We start from the raw sequence: 22103 nt of genomic DNA, 5'->3' as shown, positions 1-22103 counted from the left end.
TGAAGTAGGCATTAGATAATATCATGGTGTCAGGCCCCATTTATACTCACTTGCATTCCCAAGCCTGCTCTATCTGTGCCTTTAAAGGAATAGTTCAATATAAAAATAAAAACTGTGTGATAGGCTGTGCAAAATAATACAATTTTTCAGTTTAGTTAGTTAGTGACTTACATGTGCCAGCACTGTTTGCTTTTGAATGTGAGCTGAATGTGAGCTGAACTCACTGAACAGTTATGTCCCATGTGGCCCCCATATAGTCACTGGGACTCATTTACCAACATTGGGCAAATTTACCCAAGTTACCTAAGGTCAACCAATCAGTAATTAGCTTTTTAAAGCCAGCTGCAAGTAAAACAATGAATGCAGCAATCTGATTGGTTGTCATGGGTTACTGCCCATGGACAAATTTGCCCCTGGGTTGATAAATGATCCCCACTGACTAACTCAGAGTTAGAGAGTTGCAAAGCAGGAAGTAGTGTTCTGTTCTGTTAGACATCCAGTCACTATATCCTTTATGTTACAATTTTAGCTAACTAACTATATTAGAAACATTTTTTATTTTGCACAGCCAATCTATTTACCCGTTTTTTATTTAATAATAATTTTTAAGTAATTATTTTATATAATCATCCTTATTAGGTTTTCTTTATCCCCCACTGACTGAAGCATTTCTGAAACTGTTGTCAACCTCAGTCCAGACCTCCTGTCATTTATTATCATGGTTGTCTGCCTGCGAGGAACTACACCTCTCAAATCTGCTCTACACCTAGGTTCTGAGAGCTGTAGTTTTAACAACATATTGTTGCTTGCCTGCTGCGGGGTCAATTTGGACAGATAGCAAACCACATCTCCGATGCTCACTCTCTTATTACCACGTGGGCACGGTGTGCCATCCTCTGCTCTCAGCTGGAGATTGATTGCAATTTTCACCTTGATTAATTCTGCACAGTGTCCATAATGAGAAATGCCCCCGCATGTGAGAGGCTGGATGTAAGGGATATACCCATAAAGAAGATGTCATGCCTTAACCCCTTACTTGCTATGGAAGTATCGAATAGATTTATACAGGTTTAATCCAACCCTGGCAAACATGGCCCTAAAGGCAATATCCCCAAAGATGTTTGGTATAGCACTGGTAGAGAGAAAGCTATTGCATTTGTGTGAGTGGTTGGCCTATCTGTGTAGAACGGTATGTATTCATACCTAACATTTACATTTAAATGATATTGTGCCATACCCCGGAGATTACACCTTGCAGTGCAAAGAAGAGCAAGCCAGTTGGATTGGTAGAAATGTTGGATAGATAATCATCTGGAACTCCTAAAAAGGCATTTAAGGCAGTGCGCTGCCATGCTGTAGAGAGTGTGAATGGGCATGTGAGCGTTTAGCTGGTTACATTACAAGAGCCCCGACACTTGCTACATGAGGAGAGCTTTAACTGAGAGCCTTTAACATGCTGTGCACCTCTAGGAACACATTACACCCACAGACCACTCTCACTTCTTGGAGAATTAAACTCCCAATTTCTTTTCATTTTTTTAATTTTATTCCAGTAACAGCTAATTGAATTAATCACCCCTGATCTGCCACTCCAGCTGTGACAAACAGGAATGTTAATTAGACACTGGGATTTTAATCCTGGTGCAGATAGAGGCAGGGGATGTGCAGGTGAGGGGGGGAATCTAAGGAGAGGGCAGAGAATCCCCATAGTGCCGGTAGGTGTTATTGACATTTCACCATTATGGCATAGTCTCATGTTAGCACATATAGCTATCCTGTTTATATGCGTGTTGCTGAACTGCAGCTTACAGTGTCTTACACAAGCTGCAGCCATTGAGAGTTCTCAAATACATTCTAAATTCTAGAACATAGAACTACACCTGCACTCTGCAGATAGAGCCTAAGGGCTCCAGAATGCACTATTATCATTTATTTCTGTTTACAGGAAGCCAGGGAAGCCTAGAAAATACATTGATATAGACTGCATTCTTGCACTGTTTTTGAGGCATTTTTTTTGTAGTTCAGCAACAGCTTGAGCATTGCTGGTTGCATTCTTCCTAAAGACCATGCTTTTCTGAAGTAATTGACATAAAGGACAATTAGTGAAGTGTAGTTCAGCAACAGCTTGAGCATTGCAGGTTGCATTGTTCCTAAAGACCATGCTTTTCTGAAGTAATTGACATAAAGTCAACTAGTGAAGTGTCAATCATTACACACTGGTGTGCAAATTCCATGTTCAACCATGTACCAACCATGAACAGCAGAGAAGCTTCTTGTACCAAGATATCTGTTTAAGGGCTCTTACACATGAGCGTTTTTACCTGCGCTCCCCTGCGTTCCGTTTTTCGGCGTTCAGCCGCAGGGAAGCGCAGGAATAGACGCATTTAATTATTTCAAATGGGGCTGTACTCACACAGGCGCATGTAGGCGCCGAACGCAGGTTGAGACGCAACATGCTGCATTTTTCCTGCGTTCGGCGCCTACATGCGCCTGTGTGAGTACAGCCCCATTTGAAATAATTAAATGCGTCTATTCCTGCGCTCCCCTGCGGCTGTACGCCGAAAAACGGAACGCAGGGGAGCGCAGGTAAAAACGCTCATGTGTAAGAGCCCTAAGAGATGTTAGGGAAACATTTATGTGTTGGAATTTAACAATTATATTACTGCAGATATAGCATTGGTGTGTAGTGTAGTAATCAGCCATTTCCCATAACTCCTAGCTGGGCATCGGGAGTTGTGGTTTATGAAAAGTAGTAGAACCTCTGTTTCAATGCCTACATTTTAAGCAATTATTATAGTTTTAAACACATGTGTTTCTGCACTTTTCAAACACATGCTGAGCACAAAAATATGAATTTATCTTTTTTCGTTCCAAACTCAACCCTCTATTCTATTGATCGATAGACACACATCAAGCACAAGAAAATACAGCATGCTGTGTTTAAACAAATGCACTGTAACGCAAATGGAGTAAATGCAACTCAGAACGCTCATGAATATAGGCAAGGCAGAATATAATGGAATTAATTAGCGAAAGGGTTTATTTGTGCTCAAACCATAGTTTAAACATGCGTTCAATGCATAAGAAACTCAGGAGAAAAATGCCTGTGTGTAAGAGCCCTTAGTGGGGCCGGTGTTCCTACATACAAGATATATATCACATGTCTGCTCATTCGGGAATTTATAGAAAATCTGATGTTAAATTCTGCTTAAAGAATAATGAATTTGGAGCCATCTGGTGGCCACTCTGCATATTGTCAGAGCAGAATTATCTCTGTCTTGTACTGCAAGTCTTGATCTGTTAGTGAGTGTGTAGCCTGGAAACATTTGGATCTAGAGCAGGGATCCCAAACCTTTTCCACCCGTGAGCCACATTCAAATGTAAGAAGGGTTAGGGAACAACATAAGCATGAAAATAGTTCCAGAGGATGCCAATGAAGGGCTGTGATTGGCTATTTGGTAGCCCCTATGTGAACTGGCAGCCTACAGGAGGCTCTGTTCGGCAATACAACTGGTTTTTATGCAACCAAAAGTTTCCTTCAAGCCTGGAATTCAAAAATAAGCACCTGCTTTGAAGCCACTGAGAGCAACATCCAAGGGTTTGGGGAGCAACATGTTCACAAGCTACTGGTTGGGGATCACTGAGCCTGCATAGTGCACAAAGCACCTTCCATTCATACTTGCAGCTTATTACATTGCTTGCCAGTGGTGCGTAAAATGAATGTGATAGTTTACCCTTTGCGTTTGGTGGATACACAGTGAGATCAATTATGCACAAAAAAATCAAATATACCTGTTTATCAGTTTCTGGTATAAATAAAATACCCTATTACTTTTAAACCTATAAAAAAGCACCAGGCCGCTGCCGTCAGCATGGGGACCAAGAAGCCCAAATTTGGAGTTTACGCCAAATCTTATTGTGAAAACATTGAAGTAACTGTTTTTGACAATTTAAGTAATCTTTCTGAATATGATGTTAATGCATGCACAGTGGGGTTCTAGATCCAAACCAAAGCTGTGATTCATCCCGTTACTCCAGATTCATAAGGCTATTGTATAGCCTTACACACAGCTTTTTCAGCCAGAAAAACTGCTGATTTGGCCCCCTACCGCCCGTCTATTCATAAATGCGACAACTTTTGACCCAAAAACGCCCAAGAGTGGTTTTTGGGTGAAATATGCCCAATGTGCACAGATTCTTCAATCAGCAGCTTATTCTCCAGCATAAACCACTACATTTTAGGATGGCCCTACATGGACAGATTTAAACTGCCAATTTGACCCCTTTTCTGCCCATGTTTTGGTCCTTGTCAGATGGTCTATACAATAGATATCTGGCTGCAAATCAATCAGGTATTCACTGGACAAGTTTAAAAATCTGAATGCAAATAGACAAAAAAATCTGTGCTGTGGGCTGCAGGAGAAATAGAAATAGACAAACCTAGCATGATATTGTAAAAACCCATTATAAAACACCCCACACGATGCCATGTAAGTGTTTTGATAAAAATCTGTGCCACAGAAGTTTGTGCTTTGGTTCCAGAAACAGATCCTTACACCAAACAGTAGCCAAATTGACTACTTACAAACTTGAGGCTTTAACAATGAGCATTACATATAACACTGTGTACTGAAATTAAACATTTGCCCTGGAGACTTAACTTCCTCTTTAAATAATTCTTAAAATATATTCACTTAAAAGTCTAACATTGCCTCATTTGTTGCAGATGCGAAGTAAAATATATTTATCACCTATTTTTTGTTGCCAATAAGCTTTTTATACAGTTTTATACAGTTGTATATAAAATGGTATACTTTTTGTTTTTACTTGTTTATTTATATGCTATTGAGATTTTTGCACTTGTTACTATTCTATGGTAAAACAGAAAACGGGCTTTTACCCTACCAATAGGATGCTAATCCCCCTGAAATGCTAATGACCCCCCTATACTGCCAAAGAAGTAGGGGTGAATTGAGATTCGGTGAAGCAATGCAGAGCTGGGGACTGAGGTCGATGAGTTGCAGTGAGCTTTACTAATGTTGGAAGAAAATGTTAAAATTGTTTTTCTTCTCCATTTTTACATTGTTTCGCCCAGCTTAAAAGAAAATCTGCATAGGCAACTTTCCTGCAGCTGATTTTCCTGCTCTTGTGAATTTGTCAGGTAGAGAGGTCCCTGAGAAGCACATCACAAAATGAACCTATACAAATCAGCCCAGCACACAACAAAAATCTAATATTCCTACAGATCAAGGAATGGGAAAGTCTATGGGGTGATTTAGTCATGATGAAGGGGGTTAATTATTTTACAATCACTAAATGCTTTGCCTACCCCCTTCATAGCCCCCACTTCAGTTTTTCACCCCCTCTGCTACCCTTCATGTCCTCTGCTCCCATATGAGGAGTTGCGAGTCCAGCATAGCCGCAATGTCTGATATAATTGGATTCTGCATTCTAATCCATCTGTAAAGTATGCACTGATTAAATTAGCCTAATAGATATTATTTCTTACATGACTGCATAATTTTGTCCTGATTGGTTCTATGCTCCTCTAACGAGCTGCCCAATTTCCTGCGCTCTCAGTAATGCTGCAGAGATTCCTCACAGGCGCCCGTGCTGCTCTGCATCATCAGGAGATTGGGAGAAAGGGTGCAACAAAAGGCAGAACATTTCTAGAAATGAAGCACCCTTTTCTGGGCTAAAAAGTGAAATGTATTACTTAATGGTGCACACACTAAACAGCTACCCATCCAAAGGTACTAAAAACTCAGAAAAAAGTAACTAAAGGGTATTTCTGTATATTGAAGAAAGCTGTAATAGGGCATGTGCTTCAGCAGCTTGGTCATTGATTTATTGAGTATTTATAAAGCTCCAACCTATTTCATAGTGGTGCACAATAAACAAGTGTACATATCTAACATATTAATGCTGACATATATAAGAGGTAAAGAGGACCCTGCTCATTAGGGCTAGCAAAAAGAAAAGGGATATGAGACCCAAAGTGTAAGTTGGGGCAAGATCACTATTCTGCAAATGTAGTATTGCACTTAGCATATGACAGCGGAATATGCTGTGCCATGGGATATCATGAACGAATGCTAAGCTAGATGAGTAAAATGCTCTAAAGAAATACATTTTGATGGATTATTGATAATGATAATGATATTGATAATGATAATTTTCACCTCTGCCTTCCTGTAAACAATTTGTATTTCCCTCTTAAATGTGTAACAGAATATAGTATGTCATATATTTGCAGTGGTGGGGACAGGTATCCCTCCCACTCCTGCCCTACCATCTTATCAAATATCCACATATATAGTTGCTGCTAAATTACAACTCCAGGTATCCAGCCAACAGGCACAAACAATCAGGAGGTGTTAGGAATTGAATAACATCTGGATGCCCAAACATTGCCTATCTCTGCAGTGTACACATAGGCTGGTATCAATGTGCAGTGTGTCTCTAGCCATGTAAAATGCTTGTGCCATAAAGCTAGGTCTCTTATGCTGCCCATGTGCCCTTGTGTTGAGCCCCTGTCTGCACTTTCTAATTGTATAAACCTTTCTGCCACATGTTTGCTTTGTGTGCTGGAAGCCAAACAGTGCTACATGTAAGCACATAGCAAAAGGTATAAATATCTGAAGGTGCACTATGTGCTGCCTGATAATTACCAACTTCTCACCCCTTCACTCTTGTCACTAATTAGGAGATAATATTCTGTGGTTCCTCTAATTGGCAGCAGAATTCTCATATCTCACTGCCTTTCTTCATGTCAGGGTGACTCCCACATATGCCTGGGGGACTAGGTCAAAGGCCGCATCCTTGCCTGCCATGTGCAATTAGGCCCTGTCTATGAAGGACTTTGCAGTATCTTCTTGTGACCTTTGGTATGTGCCCATAAATATTGGACTGAAAGCCTTGTAGCGCAGCTTGTTGCATCTCTTGCAGCCATACTGTTCCTTCTTAGATAATAGCATAAATTGTGCACAAATACACTATGCTGTGTTTACTTTATAACTTGTTCAAATACCAGCTACATTTCTGGGGCACGTCAGTAACCTATTTATGTGAATGTTTTTAATGAATTCATTTTTTTTTATTTGCATGGCATATCTGGTCCTATTCTAAGCAAATTTTGGTCACTATTTTTTTTTTCTAGCCACATTGTCAGGGTTGCTGAAACCCCGAAACTTTAATTTTAAATGTGTCCTTAATTGTGTATTCCTTATCTTTAGATTCATTCTTTATATCCCAGCCTGACTTCAAACAACTGCCTGTTTGCTAGGATAAATAAGCCTTAGCAACAAAACAGCAATTTATATCATAAGAATAAAGATACACATGGGACTGAAGTGTTTTTGGGCTTGCGGTGTCCTGTATGTTTCTTTTTTTTTTTTTTTTTTCTTTTGTAATAGTCCGTATTATATTAGGTTTCTTTAGACCTTCCTAGATGCTCTCCATGAGTATTGCAGTAAGCGAATATGCCAGCCCAATTTCACACACAATGATTAAAAAATGAAGTATTTTCTCTTTAACCCATGTACTATAGTTAATGACTTTGCTGGGTTTTTTGGACAAACCCGTGTAATAGATCAATAGCTCCAATACCCATGAGTGTATGTATATGAATAATGTGCATTCTTGCCAAAAAAAAAAATCTCCAAATATGTGAAAGTTTTCAGAGGTCTGTAACCATTAGAATATTTCTTCATATCTAGCCCAATGAGCCCCAGTACAGCCTAAGCTGAGTGTACAATGATTTAAGCCTAGAAATTCATCTGAAAGTTTGTTTGAAGCATCCATTCTCTTTTCAAGCAGCAGCCTGATCAGATAGTAGAGTACAAGCATCCATGGAGTAGTATTGTGCTATGTTGTCTTGTAACTGAATAGCAGATGATAGATTTGGCCTTGAGAGCTAGCAGTAGGGCGAGTGTATGTGCTGACCTATGGCACGCAGAGAGCTGTTGTCTGTGGCCTGTAGTGGCCTCGCGTGTGCATGTTCAGCAGACCCTTGAGAGGCACATGTCTTGTAATAAGCCTAATAGATTGGTTTTTATTTAATCATCAATGTTGCTGCTGTTCTCTCAGTTCCATAAAACATTCTGCAGGTTGGCAAAACACTGATCCTATTGATCCTGTACCTCTGGGATATTTATGTGCCTGGTCCCGGTTAGTGCATAAATCCAGGGCTCCCTCCCACTTTTCTGTATGCTCCGTAAGTGTGCTTCACAATGCTGGAGGCCATGCAATGCATCACTCCCATGAAGCACCGTCTTACATATTAACCCTGTACAGGATCCATCAGATATACTTCGGCAGTGACATTATATGGCAATGTCCATGCAAACTGGAAACACTTGATTTACAAATACCGATGCAAAGAGTTAAAGGTTGGATCATAGCAGGTGAGTATTCCAAGTAGTGAGAAAGCACCAGACATTGCTGCAGTTCATTGTCAGTTTAGTGCTCCCTTTGAAACAGAAAACTGACTCTTCAGGCAGCCATAATGTAGATAGACCATGATAGGCTTGATTCTTGTGGGTTTACATGGACACAATATTAGCATCTTGGTCATTAGAACTACACAGTCATTGATTCCAAAGAGACAAGTATCTAGAATGCTGATTGGCCCAGCCACAAGAATCCAACAATGATATTATGACTTAATATGACTTTATATACAGATAGAGAGGCTTTGGGAGACAGGTGTAAATAGGTGGGGGTGAGGTACAATACACTGGCCAGAGATAAGCTTTACATATAGGCGTGTATGAAGAAGGTGGTGGGGTAACCTGTTGATATGGAGGCAATCGGTGCCTGAGTTTAAATGACGATGGCTGATTATTTCCTGAGAGTGCCTGTTTGAGTGCCACATTATAGAGACCATACATATGACCCCTGCCTATACATTTCCTTTTAGGATCTCATTTACTTCCAGCTCACTGTTGCATATACACTCCCCCATTCATTCCTATCCCCTCTCTGCTTCCTCTACCCTTGGCAACCCAGCCTGACTCAGAAAGCATGCGGCCCCCAGCCAGCCATCTGCTAAGCACTTCCTATGCCATACACTGTGCTCTCCCCCTGCCTCCCTCTGCTACATTGTCTTCCGCTCCTATTCCTCCCGTTTTCACTTTGCTGTAGGCTGGATAGCGCTGGGGTTACATTCCTCACAACCAGAACTCTCTCCAGCCACTTACTATCAGCAGTTAAATGTGACTCCTCTACCTGTCCCGTCCTGCAGCACTAACAATTTACCCTTGTATTTAATATTACCTGCTGACTGAGCCAGGGAATTGGGATCTGACCGTTAACTGGGAATAAAACATTTTCTTTACTGGTCCTTCCTAAACTTGAAACAATTTTCCTAAATAAACAAAACACATTGGGATCATTGTGTAAAAGGAATGATCTTTAACCAGTTAAATCAGTTAAGGCTACTGGCGTGCACTCGAATTTCTGCAAAGATGTTTCATAAAAAGTACAACCACAACAGGAATTTGAGAAGGCAGTTGTTGAATAAAAGAAAGTGTATTAGTGCCAACTGAGACAAGATTTAGAATAGGTTTATCTGTGATTGGGTGTGAGAGAAGTAATGGGATTGTGACACTTGGTTAGTAAGGCAATGGGCAATTTAGGAAAGTATTTTACAGGAGCTTACAGGAACTCCCGTGCCAGATACATGTGATGGATCAGATTTTATAAAGCAACATTTTTACATTCCCAGGATCCCAAGGCAACCAATGAACAGCATTTACTTGGCAAGTGCAGTTGGAATAATGTAAGCAAGTATCTTATTGGCCACTGTCCCCAAACCTGAGCAATGTTGCCATTTCCCACTTCTCTCTGTCCTCAGGATTACTTGTGGACAATATAGGGCAGGGGTTCTGGGTTGTTAATTCAGGTACAAAACAAGTTATAAACTGTACATACTCTGTAAGATTAGAACTTTGAGCTGAAGGCACCTCCCTTTTATGTAAATCGCACTTTAAAACATAACTTGTATTATAATGGCTAATAAAAACCACATTAAAACTAAGCCCGAGGTCTAAAGTGTTAGCAGCTAAGGCACACTTACACAGTTTCTAATATACTCCATTTTGTAGCTTGTCAAAGTTTACTTGCATTTAATGATCTTACAGTCTAATAGTGAGAGGTCTAAGGGCCATAATAAGCCGGATTTTTCTCCATTTCACCCTATTTTTAAAAAACTTTGGATCCCCCCTAAATGAAAATACAATGGAGATTTGCTTGCCAGCCCATACCTGTAGCCATCCCACCATTTCCTTATGTGAGGACGATTTCCTTCTTCTGGGTTGAATGAGAGAATCCAACAGTATTTTACTGCCCATAGATAATTTGTTCATAAAGGGATTTGTGTAGCATTTTTCTATTTTACTACTAAATTGCCTTTACTTCACTCACAAATACTGTACCTTATAGGCATTTGCTGTAGCGCTTCCCACTTCAACAGTTTATAAATAGGGCCCTTAAGCTGGGCACAGACGCAAAGATCTGATCGTACGAATCAATGTACTATCGGACTTTCCCATCTCCCGACCTGCCACTAACCATTCAGATCAAAGTCTTACCATTCCGACCATATAAAGTAGATAAAGAACAGATCAGCCGATGTTCTGCCCTTCACGTGAAAATAATGAACACGGAGCACCAACAGTCATTAAAATCCGTATTTTATTGATTCTTCATTAAAAAGACGAGCAGGACATGTATCCCAAGGCACGCTTGACGCGTTTCGTGGACTAAGCCACTTTCTCAAAAGCTATGCTCAAACTGTCCAGGTGAACAATTTAAAAAGGTAACACCACACCCCTTCAAAAACATTAACCCCTACATTGCTGATCCTTAGAACACATAGAAACTTGTAAATACATACTGCAACAAGAGAAAGGGGCTTAGTCATATTGACCATATTATTCATATTATCCTTTACATTATCATATATCCTTCAGACTATAATTTAACTGGGTGTCATATTGATAGAATCCTCTATATATTCATTAATAAATAGTAAATTAGTAAAGCTCATGGACACAGTTAATAAAGGGAAAAAGTATGTGTCCAAGAGCTTTACTAATTTATTATTTATTAATGAATATATAGAGGATTCTATCGATATGATAGGATAAATCCTCGTTTGTACGATGAGATCTTTGCGTCTATGGCCAGCTTTAGTGTAGTATTTTATATTACTGTTTAACTCTTTGGATGATGCTTTATTAACCTGGCAATTTTTTTATTTTTTTTAAATAAGTTTCCTTTTTAATATTCCTTTACAGCTATGTTGCATTTGTTACATTGCAGAGCAAATGAAAGGATACACATTTTCTAGTTAATTAATATCACATTAGCAATGCCAATTATGCTATACAGAATTGAGAGTTTTTATACAGGGATTAGAGCCCTTTGATTTCTGCTGCTGCCTGCTGCCCCCTATAATATCCCCCAGCTCCCGTGTGATATGTTAATAGCCCATTGAGCTGCCTGCCAGGGGAGATGTCGGGTCGATGGAGGGTCGCTCGGCATGTACAGGAAGCCCTGTAAAGTTAATCCAGATTTACTCTCTGGAGAAACTGTTTACACAAAAGGATTAGAGATGGATTAAAGCTAAACCGACACTAGATTACCTCCAAATTTGTAAACACAGCCAGAGGCTCTGACACACAAGCTGGGACACTTCTATGGGGATGGACTCCAATAATAACACACACATGCTTAACCCCTTCACTGGTATTTTGTCTACTTAGGGTAAATGAAACCACTTATATCACACACAGTATTTCACCATGCACTTACATGTAGAAAGCCCAACACATAATACATAATACAATAGATTTAGTCTAACGCTTCCACCTGTGTAGAGTGCTCACTTTCCAATCATGCCACACCAGTAGACCAACATGTAATCATTCAAAATAGTGTAGGATGGAGCACACAGTAGGCAGGCTCTTCTGCATGTTATGCGTTGGGCTTTCAAAATAGTGTAGGATGGAGCACACAGTATTCGGATCCGACTAAAATTTGTTGCAGCAGAGCCTGCCTACTGTGTGCTCCATCCTACACTATTTTGAAAGCCCAACGCATAATATGGCAACTTTAGGGCAATGGCACACAGGTCATCTTCACTACCTTTTAGTGAAAAATCTTTTTTAGTGAAAAATCTTTTTTACTTCCTTGTCACATGATTTGCCTCCCCTCCCCTAATTTGCATATGCAAATTAGAATCCTGCTGAAAAAGGCCGAATCCCGAACCTGGATTCGGTGCATCCCTAATTATCACAATGTCGATGGTGATGATGATGAACTACCATATATACTAGAGTATAAGCCGACCCGAGTATAAGCCGAGGTACCTAATTTTACCTATGGAAACTGGGAAAACTTATTGACTCGAGTATAAGCCTAGACACAACTACAGCCCTGTCTCCCAGCAGCGCACATTCCGCCAAAGCGACCCCCCCCAGCGATCAACCAGACTTCTTTGCAAAGTTGATGGTGACAGAGAATTGCCAAATGGATTACTGTGTGCATTGTCCCACTGTCCCACTACCATGTGCAGAGGGTGCTGTGTGATATTGCCATCACTGTTAATCTTTCATATAACCAACAGAGGGCGCTGTGTGATATTGCAGTCACTGTTATTCTTTCATATAACCAACAGAGGGCGCACTGTTATTCTTTCATATAACCAACAGAGTGATATTGCAGTCTCTCCCCAAGGGAACTGTTGGTATGGGAATGATTAAAAGTGACTGCAATCTCAGCTACTGCCCGCTGACTCGAGTATAAGCCGAGGTAGACTTTTTCAGCACATTTTGGATGCTGAAAAACTCGGCTTATACTCGAGTATATACGGTACATAGCAAATAGGGAGCTGGCATAGTAGCAAAGTGTGGGAGACAACACGGGCTAAAATGACAATCAATTAACTAGACATTCCTGTCATTTTAAAAGGAGTTTAAACACCACGGGCAGATTTATCAAAGGTCGAATTGAAAATTCAAAATTTGAGAATAGAGTTTTTTAAATTCAAATTGAATTCAATTTGAGTTTTTTGGTCGATTCTATTCATCCGAGTTGTAAAAATTTGATATTAATAAATTTCGATTGGTCGAATTCCGAGTTTATGGGAGTTTTAAAAAACTCACATGATTTTGAAATTCGACCCTTGATAAATGGGCCTCCATGTCTGCCATCACCCTAAGTCCTCCCTGTGTTACAAACATACAGTATCTGGTATGGGAGTTATATTTTACAATGCAGAGATGCTTGCTTTTGTGACAAGGAAATGCTATCTGCTGATTGGTTGCCATTGGTTTGCACATTTTATTACATAACCCCATAAATGTTCCTGTCCAAAGGTTTGGTACACTTTCATTCACTAAGTGCAGCAGCAGACTTGGCCATGTGAAGGCCTACAACAATTGGATGGAGGCAGTGCCAAATGTTAAAGCAGTTGCATAGGCCTATAGCAGAAATAAGAAACTAATCAGAGAACTGGGGCCCTGGCAGAATGTTTTACTAGTGACTTACTATCCCAACCAGCCATTTAGATGACAATAGAAGAAGTAACTTCCCGAGTATTTATGGAATCATTCCCACAGTGGTTAGTATTTCTGACTTGCAGTCTCCGGGTCTGAAGTTCAATTCCAGCCAAGTAATTTTCTTCCAGTAGGCATAATGTTCTCCTTTGCTTCTCAAAATTCTTCCCACATTTCTAAAATGTACTAATAGGTTCACAAGCATCTCCTTAAAATTGAGCATAATACAGGTGGGTGTTAACGTGATAGGGACTAATGTGAATGCTCAGTAATACAATGTTCAGTATTGAAGTGCTAAATATATATATATAGGATAATAAAAAAATCATACATGAGCAATACAAGATATTCTTGGCTCAACCTCCTTTTTAACTCCCATTATTTTACTCTGCTGCAAGCTTGGCTATTGATACATTCCCTGAGGAAATGTAAGAATTGGAACTTGCCTTGTGCATGAAGCCTATTCTATTCATATATAGCAGATGCATTTGTATGACTCCTGCAGACTATTGTTTAATTGAATACACCTAATGATGTCATCTTTCTCTCCACAGAGAAGAGAAGGAACGATGGATCCGTGCAAAGTACGAGCAAAAGCTTTTTTTGTCACCGCTACCCTGTCGGGATTTACCTCTGGGACAGCAGCTTCTGAGGGCCACAGCAGAGGAGGATTTGAGAGCTGTAATTTTGCTTCTTGCCCATGGTTCCAGGGAGGAGGTTAATGAGACCTGCGGGGATGGTGACAGACGCACAGCTCTGCACCTGGCTTGTCGCAAGGGAAATGTGGTACTTGTACAACTGCTCATATGGGTGAGTGATGGACAGGCTTTATTAAAATGACCATTTCATATTGAAGGCATAAGTGCCACTCTAAGTAAGGAAAGGGCATATAGAAGATCTGTGATTTAAGTAGTCTTTGCAGTCTACCTATTGGGACAAGGATTCCTACCTCTCCCCTCATTGATGGTGGCCTTGTTAAGCACAGCAAAACTTGCTGACTATGAAGTTTTAAAGATCACTGAGGCTGTGGGACTGTGATCAGTGAGGCTGTGGTTTTCATCTTGGTTTACATCTTGGGTGTGAGTGCATACTTGTGTATTTTTGTCAAGGGGTTAGGCACTGCCTAAATATATTTTGTTGAAGGTTGAAGCATTCACATAGTGTAAATCAGGGGTCCCCAACCTTTTGAACCCGTGAGCAACATTCAGAAGTAGGATTTAGGGAGCAACGCAAGCATGAAAATGTCCTTGGGGTGCCAAATAAGTGCTGTGATTGGCCATTTGGTAGCCCCCATGTGGATTTTCAACCTACATTGAGTCTCTGTTTGGCAGTACACCTGTTTTTTATGCAACCAAAACTTGCCTCCAAGTCCGGAATTCAAAAGTAAGCACCTGCTTTGAGACCACTGGGAGCAACATCCAAGGGGTTGGAGAGCAACATGTTACTCACAAGCTATTGGTTGGACCACTGGTGTAAATAGTCCACTGCTGTATAAATAGAAGGCAAGCACAACCATGCTCAGAGGTGGAACTAGCTTTGTGTGCTGAAGTTGGTGTGAAAGGTCTAGAATTTCACTTTTCACAATTCCTTTTGCTGATGTCTTAATATAGATATCTTTTCCTTCCACAGTACGGTGTCGATGTGATGGCCAGGGATTTCCATGGAAACACAGCCCTGGCATATGCCAAACAAGCAGTATCGTCTGAGGTGCGGGAGTTACTTTTGCAATATGGTTGCCCCGACGAACAATTTGTGCTCATGGCCACGCCAAACCTGTCTCGGAAAAACAACCGCAACAACAACAGCAATGCAGGGGGCAGTGGCCTGATGCCCACCTTAATCTGACATGCCCCTTGTGGGGCAAACAGACTCCAGCACCGCTCGTCCCTCACAGCGCAGGGGGAGGAGTCAGGATGAGAAATGGGTGGAGCTAAGGCAAAAAGCACCAAGTGCAGGATAGCCCATGTCGTCTCAACTATTTGGGAAAAAAAGAGGGAAAGGAGGGGGAGGATGATAGACAGAGAGCTGTCAGTTACCTGCACATTTCACCTCTACCCCAGCAGAACACTTAGGCTCTGCTCTCGTCTGACAAGGACTGCTCCGCATAAATCACATGCAGGCACTGAGTTTGTCAGGTTTGAGGCTCCAATGATGCTATGTGTCAAATCACTTGGAGCTAATCTGTCCTCAGAGAATGCTGGCTTCATTACACTTGTATAGTTGAGTTCCCTCAGCCTGTACTGCTGTTTAATAGGACATGATTACTCATCATGTAGAAGGGAGCATATTAGCTGAGGAGGAAGCTCTCTCCACGCTCCGCTGATTACAGGGATGTGATTGCAATATTCTTACAAGAATCATATTAGCAGAGACATTCTGTGTCCCATCTTCAGACTTCTTGTTCTAATCCCACAGCGTTGCAAAGTGCCAGTTTCACTAAAACCACCCCAAAAAGAAAGAAAAAAAAAAGAGAGAGATTTATTTTATAAGTGAATTTTAGAGGGGGTAGAAGAAATTAATTGTATTCCTTATCTGGCAAAATTCTGCATTGTGATATATGGTTTTATCTATACTTTTAAAGGCCAGACGAGGAGGTTAAGAAAAGTACATTTTCTGTCATACGGCTTGTGTAACATATCCTACACATCATCTGGAGTACAGCAGGCAAAGCTTTTTGCTACAATGCTGTTGGGAGTACAGAGGAAGTGGTTACATGGTTGAGTGCTTTTAATTATGTTTTCCCTTTCCTGCTATACAAATATGTAGGGCTAATTAGGAGCCTATACGGGGCAATGGCAGCATATGTAGAAAGGGTTGATTGGCATGTAGAGAGAAATCCATATTGGTGTGCAGTGCAGCAGATTGTAATGCTGCCCATATTTAGGTAGAGTGGCTATTCAGTTTAAACACTACTGGAATTGAATCCACAATCCACAAATCAGTACACAATAATGAGCAGAACTGTCTGTCAGAACTGAATATGCTGCCTCTGGTAAATGTACAGTATATACATGCATTGCGTATGAATTTATTGGTATATGTCTGACTCACAGAGCAGTTTACATTTAGACTAAAATGACAGGGTCATCTTTGTAATACACCACTGTTGTTTGCCTTGGGCTCTTAGTATCGGAGGAGCCCCTAAGAGGAAAAAAAATATAGGCAATAGTGCAAAGGACATATATTATGTATAACAATTGTTAGGTATCTGGACATTCCCATGCTGGACAGGCTTAGATTGGGCATTCTTGGTTTAAGCAGTTTCTTCTGCCTCAGTTTGGGCCCTGAATCGCCCCTTCTATCCAAACTCTTGTCCTGTATGTACAGTATATTGGAGTGCTATTGGTGTGTATATTATAATACAAAGCATGAATATTAGCATAGAGTAATGTCGTTTATAAAGTATTGTATATTCATGGCTGGGGCATTATATCACAAGGTTCCTCTATTCCGCACCATACAGGAAAAATGAAAAAAACCTTATTGCAGATAGGGCTTTCTTAGATAAAAATACAGCATTATATCAGTCAAGAACATATTCATGTACAATGCCAAGTATATTTCAATACATAGCACTGTACCATGTAAAAAGGGCATCATGTGTCAAAAAAGTATATACTGCCATATGGAGACAAATGATCTAATTATAGCTTGTTTAATATTTTTCTCCTTGTGAGTTGCATTGCTGCTATAGGAAGTAGATGTGAGTTATGAGATATATGCAGAATTAGGAGAGTAAGCCTGTTGTGCTTAGCTTTCTAATTCTTGGGTCCAGGGCCAGGATATATTGGTGCTGCAGCTCTGTGGGTGGGTTATCATTTTTTTGCACTTTGTGTACTATCATTTGTCAACCTTATATTTTTTTGGAGACCATCAGCCAATAATTGAGAAATCTATACTTCACGAAATTGATTCCTCTAGATAGTTGCAATTATCCATATAACTAGGGATTTCCATATAGGTTTCTCCCAAAAAAGGCATTCTTCCATACACGGCATAAGTTTCCAGTTGTCAGGAAAGCATAAAAGCCCATTTGGAGACTTCTTTACTGGAATTTTGGGTTAAAATTGAAAAGCACTCACCCATGTAACAACTTCAGGCTTATTATGTATATAAAAACGTGTATCTTAACTCTCTCGCTGTCTCCAAAAACTGAATGTGTATGACATTTGCTCTTGTCGTGGTTTTTATCTATATGTCACAATGCAGTTTGGGTCCAGCTTCAATGAATTCATGTTTCTTCTCCTGAACAGATGCTTGGCTACAGGTGAGTGAAGCTGAGAGATCATCTGCTTTCAGTTTATCCACATGATAGCAACTGACCGATTCCCCTGGCTGGCTAACGCTCAGCACTCCTTATCTGCAGAGTTGAGTAGAGTGAATTCCTCTGCATAGGAATAGATTTAAACCTTTGTTATGCACACTAACCTTGTGAGATTGTTGTTTGTGAGTGAAGTTTTTTCCTTGTCTAGAAGAGCAGAAGAGAAAATGGGACTTTAACTTCCTGTTAAATTGAAATATTTGGTGGGGCCTTTGGACAGCAATAGAGGCAGATAAATTAATTGTTCATTCCATAGATCATGTGACCACTTTATTCTCGTAAAGCCCTGGAGCAGTGTGACAGAGCAAATAGTAGGGCTGCGTTCAAATCATTCATCGCTCCATCTACAACACTGGGAGATGTGCAGGGAAAATGCTGTGTGAAAGGGCCATAGGAAGAGCATGGGAGGACATTTGTATGGCTGGTTACTTAACTTTGAAAGGGACTTATTATAATCTAATTTTATTTCATAAATTCTCCTGCTCCACTTTGCACAACTACAAGAAAGCACTTCTGGGCATAGAGGAACCATTGTTAGAGAACAGACATCAGCAGGTCTTGATGTCTCAAAAAGAAGAGAAGAAGCCACCTAGATATGTGGCTCTAACATTACTAGCATGAGACTGTATAGTGCAAGCCATGCTTATAGAGTATCTGTAATAGACCTGAGAATGTAATCTCCAACAAAGAAGTGGTCCACCTGCCACAGAAATTCCAACATTTCAGCAACCTGAAAGCTCTCGGCCTTGCATCAGCTCCACGTTTTTGTATCTCCCTTCCTAAAAGTGATACTTGACTCTCAGGCAGCACAAATTGACACAGGGAACAGCAAGACAACACTACAATGCTCAGAGATTTGGAGCAGCTATTTAGGAACAAAAAGAATGGAAAAACAGTTTTTCCAAAATCTCAAATTGCTTTTCCATGCCTCTAACCAGACTGCAACAACCTTGACAACTCAACTTCCCACACCTAATACTGCATGGAGAATAAGCCACTTATTGCTGTACAGTCTGGCTGTTCCAGTCTTGTTCTAAAGCATCAGCACTGCAGCAAAAGGGAAATTGTATTCTGGTTTAGGAAGAGTATGTGATGTATGAAATGCGTTGCTAGCACCTCTAATAGAGTAATGGGGACTTTGTGAACTCAAACTTTAGAACAGGCCTCTCCAGTTCAAGCAACTGCTATGAACTCCATCTATCAGTGTACTCCTCTGCAGTTCAAGGGGTTGAGAGTTGTAGTTCAGAGCAGCTGGAGTTCCCTACTTTAGAACAACCATCCCACGTGCACACAGGGGGCACCTTTTATTTAATTTTCTATTTCTTATGACCAGTTGTGGAGCCAGTCTCTGGCCCGTGCCGATGAGTAGAGTGTATCTTAATTTCGATCACTGCTCGGCTTCACCTTTACGACTAGGTGAAATGAGCCGAGCTCTTGTTTTTATTTTTTATTTTTCGGTGTCTCTTGATTATGTTGTCTAAGTTATACAGAATTTTTTTGTATCGTGTCTTATTAGAGGATGCAAAATGTATGTAAAATAAAAACCAAGAAAAAAAACTATTTGAATAGAAACAAAATCTTGTGCATTCTATGACTCTGAATTGTTAACTCCACGAAGCTGCTGCTAAGGATTCTGTGCTGGGAATTATTTACAGAAACTAAGTATCTTTAACTCTGTAAATGTTGCCTAAGCTAAAGATACTCTATTATCATCCACTTAGGTAAGTGCCACACATTGCTGTTTCCCTTTTTGCATAAATTCATACATCCATTTCCATGCCGAAACTTTATTCAAGCTTTATCTGATTCTATAAATAAAATCATATGGGTGAAGACACATGGAGCTAATAGTAGCAGCTACTTGGTATGGCAAAAATAGACAATGCTGATAATTTACTGATAATTGTCTCTACGTTTGTTTTAGCAGTGGCAATTCTTAGTATTGTTCTGGCGTTTTGTAACCTTGACAAGTAGCTGCTGTGTCTCCAGGAGTTCAGCAGGAGTGCCAACAAGAATAATTTAGGCCCAGCTAACACATTATAGAAATAATAAGCCTAATAAACTACTCTTTGGTTAACGAACAGAAAACATAGAACAATTGTTTGTTATACATACAGTAATTGTGCTGTATATGTATTCAGGTCTGCTTATTCCTACTTCTCTTCCACTTCCAGCAAATAAATCATGGATTGTTACTAATGTTCATAAATCTCAAATTTCCTCCTAGATAAATCTTAGATTCTAGATAATCCTAGATTAAAACTATAGTCCTGCTTCCATACTAATGCTGGCATTTAGTGTCAGTGCTTATATGCTTTTCTAGATAACCCTTGAAGTCCTGACACCGGGACATTCAGGGTGAAATAAAAGAATGAGGAGTAGCATCTCCTAACCAAGCCTGGGGACCATTGATCATAACTGCCTTAATCTTGTAGGAAACCCAGGGCCAACTGTACAATCCTCAGATATAAATATAGAGTAAAAATCCACAACCACAGTATGAAAGTCGAGCAAGAGAACAAGATGAAGACACGGTGAGAGAAAGGCTGGAAGGAGACATCAGGACCTCAAGTGAGGAAGGTGAGATTATTTTAGGATGAATGTACACAGATTAAAAATAGGGAGAGTGTGTAGCAGAAAAGCCAAGGGAAGAGTGATGTTGGAGGAATAATTTAAATCCTCTGAATTCACAAACGTTACTTTGCAAAATGAGAGCAAAAGACAAGTCCATTTATCTCCACTATTCCTCATTTAGAAAAGCCTTTTATCAATCTGAAATTAACAATTTTCTCTTTAAAATCTGTGGTGATTCTTCCAGCCCTGACTGCTCAGCCGCAGAGTTATGAGTTATCTGAGGGTCTGCAGCTGCTCGTCCTGTCTGGTAAATGCACTATTGACGAGTACATTAAAAGCTTACAGCAGCCTAATAGTGGAAATGACAGATTCCCTCCAGACATCGATCCTCAGGGTAAAATACAGAGCTCATGAAGGTAAGAACCGAAATCCTGACCCCCACATTTGTCTGCTGGACCCTGGCCTTATGCATTCTCAATCAGTGGGTATCCTCAACTCTTTTCATCATAAGGACATAGCCATTTCACTGTAAGTCTCCCTTTAGAGAAGGGACATACTGGACCTTAGCCCCATCTACTTTATAAGTGCAACTTCATTCAGCTGAAACTAAGCATTCCTGTTACATCACTTACATGTATGGGCTATGGCAGACAGATTGATATTTAGGTTGCTTTATATGAATGACCTGAAATACGTTCAATTCCCATAGATCGCTGTGGTTAGAGAGACGAGAGGCAATTTGGGGCATTTTGAGTGAAAAACTCTTGTTGCAGTAAAGAAGTCTGCTCAGTCGTGATGCTTTTTCTCATTGACTGCCTTAGTACAACTTGGATTGCTTGAAAGAAGGGCTACATGGTTGTTCCAAAACTTTGCTCTGTGGAGGTGTCATTCTTTTTAGGTTTTGAAAGCTATGCTAGTGCTCTGAGATTGTAATGGATAGTGGTGACAGCCCTTGAACTGAGCACTGGCTGGCTTGTTGAGAAGGAAAAGGTGTAGCCTGGTACTATTGTAAGAAATGGTCTTAGCACCACCGAATATTCCATTGATTTCCAGCCAGTGACTGGGAATAATATGTTGCTCACCAACCCATTGGATGTTGCTTCAAGTGGCCTCAAAGCAATTACTAATTTAGAATTTAGTAATATCGTGTATACTGCCTGTCCAGAAACAGGCTACCAATAGCCAATCACAGATCATATTTGGAACCCCAAGAACTTCTGCTCCAAATTCTTTTGAATTTGAATATGGCTCACAGGCAGTTTATAAAGGTTGGCCCATCTGCTATAATATATTCCATTGATTAAGTGATAGGATTCATGTTATCCATATTTCATACTCTGTCTTGCTCAATATATAGAGCTATTGAATCAAAGTAGAGTAATACATGAGCCCCACCAATCACAGACTCACTCATTCATGTCTGATAGGATAGAAGTCTGAACAACTGCAGGAAATTATACATATTTGATTGTTGGGACTACCAATTAAAGAGGTTGTTCACCTTTGATGATGTAGAGAGTTATATTCTGAGACAAATTGCAACTGGTTTTCATTTTTTATTTTGTATTTTTTTAATTATTTAGCTTTTTATTCAGCAGCGCTGCAGTTTGAGTTTTCAGGCATCTGGTAGCTATTGACCAAATTAC

General features: G+C 40.2%; 1 protein-coding gene across 7 annotated transcripts in view; it reads left to right on the top strand.

Annotated features, from left to right (window-relative positions):
- The window catches only part of LOC108703035 (arf-GAP with GTPase, ANK repeat and PH domain-containing protein 1-like), a 255703-nt gene extending 236260 nt beyond the window's left edge, over positions 1 to 19443 (top strand). For all 7 annotated transcript variants that reach the window (XM_041578782.1, XM_041578781.1, XM_018238943.2 and 4 more), the window contains 2 exons: positions 14117 to 14372; positions 15192 to 19443. In XM_041578782.1, coding sequence (XP_041434716.1) covers positions 14117 to 14372; positions 15192 to 15407 — 472 coding nt within the window. In that variant the 3' untranslated portion in view covers positions 15408 to 19443. The remainder of the gene's footprint in view (positions 1 to 14116; positions 14373 to 15191) is intronic.
- Positions 19444 to 22103: the final 2660 nt, after the last annotated feature.

Source organism: Xenopus laevis, chromosome 9_10S (genome assembly GCF_017654675.1).
Source record: "Xenopus laevis strain J_2021 chromosome 9_10S, Xenopus_laevis_v10.1, whole genome shotgun sequence".
Taxonomy (NCBI): domain Eukaryota; kingdom Metazoa; phylum Chordata; class Amphibia; order Anura; family Pipidae; genus Xenopus; species Xenopus laevis.
This window is presented reverse-complemented; position numbering and strand designations above follow the sequence as displayed.